General features: G+C 32.2%; 1 protein-coding gene across 2 annotated transcripts; it reads left to right on the top strand.

Annotated features, from left to right (window-relative positions):
- The first annotated feature begins 7,952 nt into the window (after nucleotides 1-7,952).
- LOC110733808 (protein WVD2-like 4) lies at nucleotides 7,953-12,532 on the top strand. Of its 2 annotated transcripts, XM_021913873.1 has the most exons (9): nucleotides 7,953-8,157; nucleotides 8,628-8,908; nucleotides 9,027-9,392; nucleotides 9,494-9,552; nucleotides 9,674-9,754; nucleotides 9,845-9,929; nucleotides 10,038-10,109; nucleotides 10,242-10,349; nucleotides 11,730-12,532. In XM_021913873.1, the coding sequence occupies exons 2-9, from the start codon at nucleotides 8,657-8,659 to the stop codon at nucleotides 12,174-12,176; spliced, it is 1,470 nt and encodes a 489-aa protein (XP_021769565.1). In that variant the 5' UTR covers nucleotides 7,953-8,157; nucleotides 8,628-8,656; the 3' UTR covers nucleotides 12,177-12,532. The 2 variants fall into 2 exon arrangements, with proteins under 2 accessions (XP_021769565.1, XP_021769564.1); XM_021913872.1 differs by lacking the exon at nucleotides 7,953-8,157 and having other exon boundaries at nucleotides 8,229-8,908.
- Nucleotides 12,533-13,554: the final 1,022 nt, after the last annotated feature.

The raw sequence follows: 13,554 nt of genomic DNA, 5'->3' as shown, positions 1-13,554 counted from the left end.
ACCCCTAAACAGAAGTTGTTTACAATCAAACAAGAGAGTATTAGAAAAGATGTTGAGCGTGCTTTTGGTGTGCTACAAGCTCGATTTGCAATAATTAGAAATCCGGCTTTGGCATGGAGTGTCGAAATGCTATGGAAAATCGTGATGGCGTGTATTATCATGCACAATATGATTGTAGAAGATGAGCGCGATAATTACATGAATTATTGGGATCCAACGGAATTTTCCACCGAACAACCTGAGAACCTAGCAGGATCATCAAGGAGAACAACAACAACTTTCACCGTTACCCCTGGGCGTTATAAAGATCAAAATTTAGCTACATTGATGGCTACACGAGATAATCTTCGTGACAAACAAATTAATACATCTTTGAAGAATGATTTGCTGGAACATATATGGGTTAGGTTTGGGAGCACTTTCATCAACTCACCTTAAAAATAAAACGTATTTATGATTTAGTTTCTCGTTTTTCAATTATCGGCTTTTAATGTATTTTTATGTTTCCGAATTTCATGAATTGTCTTTTTACATAATGTATTGCAATGTTCCATTTTAACTATTTTATATGGATGACAACCGTTCTATTTACTAATTATGCATTTTAAATTATCATTAATTGTACATTTTTGTAATATATTAAAATTGCCATTAATCTAATTATATTAAAATTTACAAATATCTAAAATAGAAGTTGGTTAATAAATAGAAAGGAAGGGGATTCATGAATCCCCTTTGTTGTGGGAAAAAATAAAGAAAGAGGAAGAGGAAGAGGATGGAGATAGTGAAAAATGATGTGGAAGAAAGAGAAATGATGTGTCAAAAGGAGAGAAGGAGAGAGAAGAATTAAGGAGATTCATGAATCCCCTCCATTAAACATGCTCTAATAAATGCGGTTTTTCAAATTTGGAATAAAGTGTAGTGTCAAGAACATTATAAAACTAACGAAAACAGAAAATGTTTAATTTTTTTTTTATGAAACTAAGGTAGTATTACTCAATAATTAGACTATGATATATTTGGCTTCACCACCGGAAAATTTTCAAAAGTTTGGCTGGCTGTCGAAAAGGTGTCGACAGTTTGTCCATTAGAAAGTTCTTACGGTTTTCAGGCGTCGATGGTTGAAAATATTTCCGATAGCTGCCAAAACCATCGAAAAAATGTTTTCTAATGACTAATTCATCGGAAAAGTGCACATTTTCAATATAGAGAAAACCGACAACGGTTTTGACGAAAAACCATCAAAAGTTGATTTTCAACGGGTTTTTTTTAGTTATTTCTGACGGATTTTAGCCCTCGATACTGGGGTGTTTATGTAGTGTATCTCTTTTGCTAGCTAGCTTATCCTTTTTACTCCTCATTATTTATACAATTCTATTCACTCGCTCTTATTATATGTAACTTTTTCCTTACACCTACTAATTACCTACAAACTACTATCCTAGGAACAAGGGTTTCTATTAAGAGAATCAAACTTTCAACTAATAAGGGTCCCTTAAAAAAAATAAAAAATAAAAAATAAATAAAAAATAAAATAAACCAAAAAAAAACCTAGTATTAAGGGAATATTTTGAGCTTATGTTTTTAAAAGTGTTTGCAAGAACTTATTTTAATTATTAAATCTATTTTATTTTAATTGTTTTGTTTCTATTAAAACAAAAAAAGGTCTTTGCATTTTGTGCTTTCTATTCTATTTATTGATTAGTATTAGAATCATATTAATCTATTTACTTTCTTTTTGAAAGCTATAACTTATTTTCTACTTAATAAATCAAATATATCTACAATCTCTTAAATTCTCGTTAAGAAAATCCAAGTCATAAGTTCATATAAGACAAGACAAATTCAATAAAGAAAATAAGCATGATCGATATGAGCGAGCTACCCAATTTCATTTTACAATAACAAAAAAAACAGAGCTAGTTTTATGTTAGATATATATGTATAACATTCGTTATAGGTTAGTTGACAATAATATATGAATGATATGGAGTAATAATGCAAATTTATAATAACGATGCAAAATATGATAAATTCAACTAGAGCTGGGCATGGGTCGTACCGGCCCGCGGGTGGCACGGGCCCGACACGACATTGGCATGGCACGGTGACCGAAGAGTGGGCCGTGGGCCGTGCGTGAACACGATTTTGAATTGTAGGCACGAGCACATTGGGCGGCACGGTTGTTTAGCCTGCAGCACGGCCCGTGCAAAACGGCTACTTTAACGTCTTTATCTCAAGTTCTCAACGGCTATTTGCCTATTCCCAACAACTCTTTTGCAACAGCTATTTTTCTCCTCTATCTAACGACTACTTCATCAACTTCTCTATAAATACTTCATTTCATCTTCCATTTTTTTTCACAATTCATCAACTCTCTTATTCTCAAATCTATTATTCTCTAATTCTCAAATCTCTAATTCCCTACTCTCTTATAATCTCTACTTCTCAAAAAAAAAAAAAAAAAATCTCATATAATATTTAATTCTCTAATTCTCTCAATTATAAAAATAAATAAAAAATTATAAGTTCGGGAAATTGATTAGTGGAAAGCAATCGAAGCGTCGTTGTAAGATCTAACTCAACTTTATTTTAATTTGTTATTGTTATTATTATTATAGTTGTTGTTGTTGTTGTTTTTATTGTCACTATTATTGTTGTTATTATTATTGTTATTATTATTAATCATGGCATCAAATCTGAACTCTTCCTCCTCCTCTAGGAAAGCCAAGTCAAAACGTGCCCATTCCACCCAAATGCCAAACACCCAAATTCCCTCCCCTAACATGCCCTTCCCTAACACTTCCACCCCTTTCTTCCATCCACAAACCATGGGAGGATTCGAACAATTTGACAGTATGTCTCATTGGAATATGTGTAGTTCGGGATTTCAACAAAACCAATTCTCACCTCATTTATATGGTTCACAACATGAATTTTCTTATCATATTAGCCAAGGTAGCAAAACAAATGCCGACGGGTCTAGTGAACAATCCACCCAAATGCCAAACACCCAAATTCCAAACACATTAGACCAAAGGTGTACCGAATAGGAATTTGCCGCTACCAAACAAAAGAGTAATGTTTGGAATAATTTTTTTTTAAGTAGAGATGGAACCAAAGCCAAGTGTAAGACATGTAACAAAATTTATTCGGCCGAAACCAAGGGAGGGACAGGACACCTAAGTAGACTTGTCCACACATGTGGTGAACCATCTAGTGATCCAACTCAACCCAAAATTTCTCAATTCCATCCACATGGCTTCACTTACAATTATGAGAGAGATAGGGATGAACTTGGGAGAATGTTAGTACATGCTAAACAACCCTTTCTTTTCGTCAAAAATGATCCCTTCAACAATTACATTAACCGAGCACTACAACCCTAACACAAAAAAATCTCTAGAAAAACTGCCCGTTCGGCTGCCATGAAATCTTTTCAAGAGTACAAATTGAATTTATATGATTGATTAAGTAATCTTACTTGTAGAGTTTCTTTGACCGCGGATGCATGGGATAGTGGTTACGGATATTACTATTTGTGCGTGACTTGTCATTGGTTGGATAATGATTGGTTATTACAAAAACGCATTATCCATTTTAAAATGCTTGAATACCCCCATATCGGTCTTAATATTTCTCATCATTTAATGCAAGCTATTGATGCATATAATCTTAGGCCTAAAATCATGTCTATGACTTTTGATAATGCAACTTCTATGACGTTTAGTGCAATTTTAGTTAAAGCACAATTGATCGGTGTAATATTAGATGGAGATGCACTTCATATTAGATGCATTTGTCATGTTCTTAACTTGTGTGTGAAGGATGGAACACAAGCAATAGGTCCATTTTATCACAAAATTAGAAATGCTATTATGTCTATTAACAGCTCTAACATGAGATTTCAGGAATGGAAAGCTTTTTGTAGGCAACAAAGGATAAAGGCTATTATAATCAAGACGGATTGTGCAACTAGATGGAACTCCACCTATGAAATGTTGAGTATGGCAATCGAGTACAAGGGTCCATTAACAATTTTTTATATTAAAAAATTTCCACAATTTGCTTTACTAGATGATGATTGGTCTAATTGTGAAAAATATATGCAGTTTTTACAATTATTATATAGTATGACACATTGTTTTTCTTTTGTTTATAATCCTTGTGCTCATTCTTTTCTTAGCAATGCTTGTTTACTTGCACAACTTTTCAACAAACATCGATTACAACATGATTATGATGGATATCTTCCATCAATGGAGGAAAAATGGCGTAAATATTACACTACTATTCCTATGATTTATATTTTTGCTTCTATATTAGATCCAAGGCAAAAGTATGATGACACATTTTTATTAATTGATATTTATTTTCAATGCATGAATTTTGAAGATGGTGTTGAATCTTATAAAACTAATATGACCAATCAATTTTTTGCCTTATATAGAGTTTATGAATCTAAATATGGAACCGTGTCTCGATTTGCTCCTTCTCAATCATCCAAAAATGTAAGTAAAAGGGCCAAAGGTTTATTTGCACAAGCTGCTAACATGATGTCTAAGTTTTCAAGTAGTGAATCATCATCTAGGAGAACACAAAGCGATGTTTCGAAGTTGCAAATGTACATAAGTTACGATTTCATGAAAGGCATTGACGACGAAGAGAAGTACAACCTCGACATCCTTGACTGGTGGAAAACACAAAGCACGAAACATCCAATTTTGGCGGCAATGGCTCGTGATATTTTTGCTATCTAAGTCTCCTCCGTTGCCTCCGAAAGAGCTTTTAGTGCGTCAGGAAGGGTTTTAGATGATAGAAGAACAAGTCTAAAACCTAAAACACTTGAAATGTGTGTTTGTTTCAAGGATTGGTTGGATGTCGAAACTCGCTCTCAAGATCATACTTATGCACAAATCGACGACGATGAAGGAATGTCGGGTTCTACTAGTTCTCAATCAATTCAATTGGGCGATGAACTTGAACAAGAAGAAGACGAAGACGAAGAAGAACAAGAACAAGAAGAAGAATTAGATTACATACTATTAATTATAACTAATTTTTGTATTATCTTTCCCCGTATAATAAAATAAGCTATGAAGTTAAGTTATTATCAATTATTGTACGATTTTTATAATTATCAATTATTGTATTATTGATTTATCGTACCAGCGTATAATAAAATAAGTTATTCATCAATTCTTGTGTTATCGCACTAGTCAATTTTTTAATTATATGAATTCTTGTTTTTTGCTAAATAATAAAGATGTATAATAATAAAAAAAAATTTAATTATAATATAGTAATAATAAAAATAACATAAATAATAAAAGAGTAAAGATGTATAATAATTAAAATAAGATTACTAAAAAGAACATTAATAATATACAATACAAAAACATAAACATAAATTAATAATTTTTTTTGGAATGGAATTAATAAAATTATATAAATATACTCATTTTAAAAGTTGCTAAACAAATTATAATAATAAAAAAAATTAATTATAATATATTAATAATATAAATAATATAAATAATAATACAAAGTAAAAGATGTATAATAATAAAAATAAGAATACTAAAAAGAACATTAATAATATATAATACAAAAACATAAACATAAATTAATAATTTTTTTTTGAATGTAATTAATAAAATTATATAAATATACTCATTTTAAAAGTTGTTAAACAAATTATAATAATGATAAAAAAAATTAAATTATAATATATTAATAATAAAAATAACATAAATAATAATAAAAAGTAAAAGGTGTATAATAATAAAAATAAGAATATTGAAAAGAACAGTAATAATATTATAATACAAAAACATAAACATAAATTAATAATTTTTTAATGGAATTAATAAAATTATATAAATATACTCATTTTAAAAAATTCTGGGCGGCCTGGTGCCCGACACGGTAGGCATGTGGGCTGTGCCGTGCCGTGGGCTAGGGTTTCCAAACGGTGGCCCGGCTCGGCACGAGCCACCACCAGGCACAGCGAGGTACGACCCGCGGTGGCCCGACACGGCACGTTGCCCACCTCTAAATTCAACAAATGTCTTAATATGCATGTGTAAAATTTTTTAGAACAGCTTCAATTATGGATTAGGGTTTTACCCTTGTCAAGCTTTGGAGATGTTTATAAGTAAAATATAAACTATATTCTTAAGTAAACTATACATATCTACAGCAAAATGGTAGTTATTGAAATAGATAAAATGTTAGCCTTCATTTGTACTTGACTCAAATAGTTCAACACCTTTTATATACACCCGAGTGCATATAGAGGTAGGTGCACTTAATGGTGCTTTTTTGCTCAATTGATTTCATTTTAAGATTTTTAAATAAGCAAAAACATATTAAATGAGCAAAAATTATCTTTGGGTGCAAGGTGCACCCGGTATATATAGATTTTTTAAAAAAATAATTTTAGAGTACTCATATATTCAAGGCCAAAAAGGACTACTTGATTTAAATTCACCACTACTACAAAAGGTAGTAATATGTTGATATAATTTTAGTTAAAATTTTGGTATTTTCAATATGTTTTGATAAAAAAATATAAAAAAAGGTTATGACATGGCTATTGCTATAAGGCCAATAACACAAATAAGATTATTAAATTGGATACCTTAAATGGGATTTAATAATCTATAACTATATATCCAATTAAGTCTTAGAAGCATTAGTATGTGTGTTTACGAAATCCCTATCTTTTAAAAAATATGAGATGACTCTTAAAAATAGTATTTGGACAACTTTAAAGTCTAAAATGTTTAATTTGTTAACTTATTTGCCTTCATTAATTAATGTGTAATGTGTTATGTTTACTATTAATAGTAAGAAGATTATCAATTACTCGTATAACTTATTATGAATATATCTATCGACGTTATTCCTAAGTACTCATTTATAATTTTTGTTTGTCATGGTATGTTATATCTTATACTCCATATTATAGATGTCATGTCATGTGTTTGGTGCATTGGTATATTAAGTTCACTGCTTTAGAAAGTCAAACTAATTTTGATTGTTATGGAGAATACATATTGGGTTATAAGTCTGTCTAAACTAGTTGCTGAAGGAGCCTAACTTTGATTTAAATTAAGTGATTTTGATAATCTGAGTATGGATTAAACTTTGTGGACTAAATTTTCATGGAAATGCAATGAATTCTTTAAAAATTCAATATTGCTTGTACTTTATGAATGAGATTGAGAGAGAATAAAACGTATATTCTATATTTCATATGATGGAGGTATGCATATATATACAATACAATTGATAGGGTTTGTTTGGAGAATAATAAACCTTAAAACCTATAAAGTTTCGGAATAATACAAGGGCATAATGGACATCCACAAATATATTTCATAACATAATGTTAATTATATTTTTTTTAAACTCACAAGAATAGTGTGCGGAAATTTATAGCTTCTAAAAGTATGTTTACATATTTTCCTTCATTAATGTTGCCAATAAATAAGTTTGTAACATAAGATCAAACCAAAATAGCTCATCGGACATGGCTAGACAAGGCTAGATATGACACGCGCGTTAGCCGCCCTAATTAATTTAAAGGTGCATTACTACATTCTACTCACCTAATGTATATTCATTACATTCTACTCACCCAATGTATATTCATCTGAACTAAATTACTTATCTGAATTTGGGTTATAAAACTTATCTTACCATAAATTGAGCCAAAATACGATGAGACGATAAGCAAGACTAATGTGTACCTATAATCATATCGGGATTGTAAACTAAGACTAGTAACTTAAAAGATTAATCCTTTATACCAAAAAAAGGGCGGTCAAAATGTCAAATAGCAAAAACCAGTGTGATAGTAAGAATAACGCATAAAAGTAGTTGAAGCAGTAGCAAAATTGAGTAATTTACGTGCTAAGCAACTGTTAATAATGAATCAATCTGTGTCCTGTTGTACTACGACTACTGTCCACTACTACTACTGTTACTTACCATTGCAAACCCCGTCTTTCCTCTTTCTCTCTCCTCTTATTTTCTTAGAAGAGAGAGACAGACTTAAAGATCACCTGATTTTCCAGTTTTTAATTCTTTAAACCCCATTTTCATCAATTCTTTCAACCGTTTTCCACCCCCATTATCCTGTTTTCCTAGGTAGTAGAATACCCTTTAATTATTATTTCATTAATTTCAATCTATTATGGTTTTGGGTTTGTGTTTTTTGCAGAATTCTTGCAGATCTGTATGTAAATTTTGACCAAATTCTGGGAAAAAATTGAAAATTTTCTCTTAGACATTTTAACAAACACTTGGTGTTCATAACCTGAATGATTGATATAAAACATTGTTGGAGTGAATTTTTTCTTATGTGGGGCATTTTTCATTGTGGTCCAATTGTCCCTACTTGCTTTGTTTTATTTTGCATAATTTTTTGGCAATTCTCTCTTTCTTTTTTTGATGGGTATAGCTAATGTGGTACCATTTCACACTTTTGACAACATCGTTTATCTCATGTCTTGTTGCAATCAATTATAATGTTGTAATTGAATTCTGGGTGTGAAATTAGCTAGTGCCCAATATTGTGATTTATGGGTTGATTTTTGTTTGTGGTTGATATTGTATAGGTATTTTGTAAGCTTTTGGAGTTGTTTTAATGGAGTCTCAAACTGAGGTAATTGTTGAGGAATGTAAGAATGATGGGGTCAATGAAATTGGAATTGATGAGAAACCCATTGTTGAAGGATTGGGGTTGAATCAGAATGTTTTTAATGATGGGAAGATTTCGGAATCGAATATGGTTTCGAAGAATGTGGTAAAGTCTGATGCTTTAAAGGGTTCTAAGATTAAATCTGGTGGTCCAAAAGGATCCAAAACTGGTGGGATTGAGATCTCAAAAGTATCTAAGGTATAGTGTAATCATACCACTTTTGATTATTTTTGGAGGGAAGAGGGTTTGAATCTTGCTTTTTTGGATTTTCAATTGTTTGAGTTGAGTGAATTAAAGTTTGCTGATGTGGATGCAGGAATCTGCTGCTACCAAGAAGGTGACTGAGAAAGCTAATGGGAAGACTGGAGTGTCCTCCATTCGTAAACAGAAACCGAGCTTAAGTCAAAGTCTGTCGTTCCCATCGAAAGGCAGTCTTGGCAATTCGCTGAAGAAAAGCCTTGATGTTACTCCTGTGAAATCCAACTCCAAGCAATCAATAGCTAATGTTAAAAAGGCCTATACCTCTTCTTCTGAGGCATCATTGACTTCGGGTTCTGTAATGGATCATACAAATGGCCAAACGCCGAGTGATTTTACTTCAAAGGAAACAAATCCTAAAAAGAATGGGATATCTGTTAAGCAAACATCAAGTGCATCTGCCCCAAGCATTAAGCGCTCTGTGGTAAAATTCACTCTTTTAGTGTTGAGTTTTGTGATTGTATATGTTGATCTTTAACACCATTCATAATGGCGCTTCTTCTTTGTCTTTTGATTTTGTATCAGTCAGCGAAATCTGGTTCAAAGGCTGCAAATGCTAATGATCACGCCTCCGAATCATCCCTGTATGTTTGGGCACCATGTAACTTTTCATGTTGAATTATGTATACTGACATGTTGCTTTGATTGCTACTTTTAAGCACATAAGCAACTTTGGATGCTAATTATCTTCTAAATGACTTTCAGAGTAGTTGATCAAAGTCCTATACCTGTCAAAGAAGTTTTTCCTGTGGTCGAGGATAGTGATGATTCCAAGGATTCAAATCAGTAATGTTCTTAACCTGCTACTTTGTGTTATTCTGATGTTTATCATACCAGTATTTTGATCTGATCTCGTTGATGGGTTATCCTATGTAGAAACCAAGATGATACTTCATCAAAGAAGAGTTGTACTTCTGGATTTGCATTCAGATTGGATGAACGTGCTGAAAAACGAAGAGAGGTATTATTCAGGAATGTAGTGTATTATCTGATATTTAGCTGGCAAAATAACTTTGTTGAGCTTTTATTATGAACTGTAATAACAATTGGTGTCTGTTAACTCCATCAGTTCAATATGAAAATTGAAGAGAAAATAAATGCCAAAGAGGAAGAGAAAAATAACTTGCAGGCCAAGTCTAAGGTACTGAATCTCAGCTTTCTGTACAAATACATCTATTTATGGTTATGGCTGTCTAGATTTTGACCTATCATATATTTATAGTGAATCTGATCCTTATTTCATCTATAAATATATGTTCTCTAATGTGTACAGGAGAGCCAGGAGGCAGAGATCAGGCGGCTGAGAAAGAGTTTGAATTTCAAAGCTACGCCAATGCCAAATTTCTATAAAGAACCTCCTCCAAAAGTTGAAATAAAAAAGGTAGCTTAGCCATGTGATTCCATGACTGATTTTTTTTTTTCTTCAGTTTTACGCAATTAAATGCTCCAATGTTCTAATCTGAATGTTATATAAGAATTGTATCCTTGAACTTTCTGTATTGATGCTAGTTTAGCATCAATGAAATTTCACTTTAACGCCACCCTCTTTTATTTTCTGGGCTCGTATTGGTTGGCTTGGCCAATTAGGAACTTGGATTTCATGTTAAGACTTCAGAAGCCTAATACTTTGAGCTGTCCATTACAATCTCTTATATGTTAAGGCCTGGTTTAGTTTAGTCTATATGTGATTCACCAATATTGTGTAAAAATGTAGTTCTTGAAAACTTCACGTGAGAATTTAGCTGCGATTTACCCCTCAATTATAATGCCTGATGTACTTTTGGAAGTTCATGTTTTATATTGATGTTTAGCAGATGTGTTTAGGCGTCTCTTTGGTGGAGGAACAGCTGTCATTCCCTGCTCCATAGGAGATTCTTTTTCTGTTACCAGGCTGCCCTTTATGCATAATGTTCTTGCTATGAATTTTATGGGCTCTAAGCTTAAGGATTGCCACACCCTTGGCTATGTGGCCATTATGTGTTGGAAATATTGTTGTCTGAGTCTCATACCTCAGTCCACACATTCTCTGCTAGATCTTTAGGGATGGCTCTTATCCATCCATATACTCAGGCTGTTAGTTTGTTGCTTAATGTTCTCCTTGTATCAGCTATATATATGTGTACCTCGTTATCATATGGAATACGTAGCTCTGATACTGCCTAAAACTTCACATGGTATCAGAGCACTTAATCCATGATCCATCCCCTTAGTAATTCATTTTGTTTTCTATCACTTCTTGTTACTTTCTTATCACAGCCTAACCCCAATGAGAATTAACAAGAACCGTCCAACTCCTTGTGATCTCAATTCCAAATCCTGCCAAGCGTGATGGCCAACATTATGTTGTCTTACAGCTAACCCTGAAGTCTGAAACTATAAAAATTTCACATTCACAAATTTCAATATCCTTTGTATAGAGACAGAATGAAGGCAACACTAGTGCTCAAGTTAGATTGCAAGTTGGAACCCTATTAAGCAAATAAGCATTATACAACACCAATATGTGATAACTTATATGGAGACTAATGGAGTAGCCGAGTAGGTTTAACAAAATTATCTCAAGGTAAAGTAACATAGTTTTGTATGCGTAAGCAAAGTCAATACAGCTGAAGTTAGATCACTATGTGTATGGGCTGTACAGACATCCAAACCCCGGCTCATACCCCCTACTCAACTGAATTGCCTGCTCTTATATTGTTGGATAGGTTTATTCCATTTAGTTTGTCTTTTTTCTTGTTTTTGATAATGTTATACTTCACAGATACCTACAACACGTGCAAAATCTCCAAAGCTTGGCAGAAATAAGAGCCCAGTTGCAGCAAATACTGCTTCTGAACTCGGTGCTCCTTGTGTAAGTCCTCGTGTGAGCAATGCGGTGAAGAGAGTTCATGCAAATGGTGAGAAAACTGCTGATGCTGCTAAAAAATCTGCAAAGAAATCCCAATCAAAGCTTCAGCCTCGAGAATCTGTTAATGCCAGAAGCGAAGATATTGTGAAATCTAAACCAAAGAAAAAGGAAGCAATAGCTGAAAGTGAGAAATCAAGTGGCAACGCAAAGGAAGAAACCCAAACTTCGCCTCAATCTCCTTTTGAGGTTGCTGAGGAAGCAAACCAAGTCTCCGCAGTGGAAATTTCCCAGGATAATGGACTGCTAACAAATACTACCAAAACCGAGGCCATGTCTAGTGAAATTATGGTTGGGGGTTGAGGATAGAGTTTCTGTTTCCGTGGATGCTGAAACTTCCTGCGGCTTGCTGAGGTTGATGCTGTTGTAAAAAGGGCATATGTATATTGAGAGTTGTATATCATTTATAATCTGTTATGTTAAGGGGGAAAAGATGAGAAACCTATGTATTGGCTGTTAAAGGTCAATATATTGTTGTCTTTCTTTTTTTCGTATTTTGTTCATTAATATTATAGTTTTTGGAACTTTGGGTAAAATATTCAATTCTTTGGTCTGGTTTCCCATCCTGTACTCAGCCTCAAAACACTAGAAAAGTATGATTTCAGAAAACATTGATAATTTCTCTGTACATAAATTCTGGAATATTTTTTTTCTTTTAATAGTAATCAATAGAGTATTGATATTTTCCTCAGTTGGCAAACCAATGAGCATGAATCAGGATATTACTCCTTTGTTTTGTGCCAATAATTTTTGTCCAACTAAATATGGAGTACATAATTAGTTGGGCAAGCTGATTATCAATTCTGTTTTTCAATAATTTGATCCTAAATATGTAACAGTAGTAATAATAATAATATAATAATAACAATAACAACAATAATCCTAGCAATTAAGTTGTCAAGTTCAATAGCGGAACAATTTTCAATTTCCTTATCTCGCAAATTCTTAGCTACATCCTTATGCAGCTAAGATAGCTGTATCACGCCTACAACAATATATTAACAAAACGCAAGCTACTTTCTTCATGCTCTTCTTGCACTGTTCTTCTTTCATTTTTCTTAGTTATTTCCTTGCTTTTATGATTCTTTCTTCACTTTCATAATAATTTTGATTGCAATTTTCTCTCTCCATTTTCTTCTCTTTCATTCGACATTTTCTCTTTCCTTTGTTTTCTACATCATTATGGATTTGGTTAATATTCAGAAGAGATCATCAATGGAGGTTAGTTTTTGTGTTATTGATTTTTAATTAGTTATATTAGGTTAGATTTTGGTTGAATTTGTAATTGATTTTCTGATTTTATAATTTGATGAATTTCAATTTGAGGAATTTGATGAATTTCAATTGACTTTTTGATGAATCTGGTGAATTAGAATATTTCAATTGAATTTTTGAATATGTTAAAATATAAATTTAATTGATGATTTTTTGTGATGAATTATTGAATTGCTACATCTTGAATTAGTTTGTTACAAGATTTTTTTTAATTAAGTTGCTAATATTTTTGTATAATTTTTGGAAAAAAATAAACACGAATACACGATGTACTTTAAAATTGAATATTTAGTAAAAAATGAACATATAGTAAAGTAAAAATGAACATTTATAGTACATAAAAACTGAATAATTTTTTAATGATTTATCTTATCTTTATTTTTCGTAAATAATTATATACAATTAA

Source organism: Chenopodium quinoa, unplaced genomic scaffold (assembly GCF_001683475.1).
Source record: "Chenopodium quinoa cultivar QQ74 unplaced genomic scaffold, ASM168347v1, whole genome shotgun sequence".
Lineage (NCBI taxonomy): Eukaryota > Viridiplantae > Streptophyta > Magnoliopsida > Caryophyllales > Amaranthaceae > Chenopodium > Chenopodium quinoa.
This window is presented reverse-complemented; position numbering and strand designations above follow the sequence as displayed.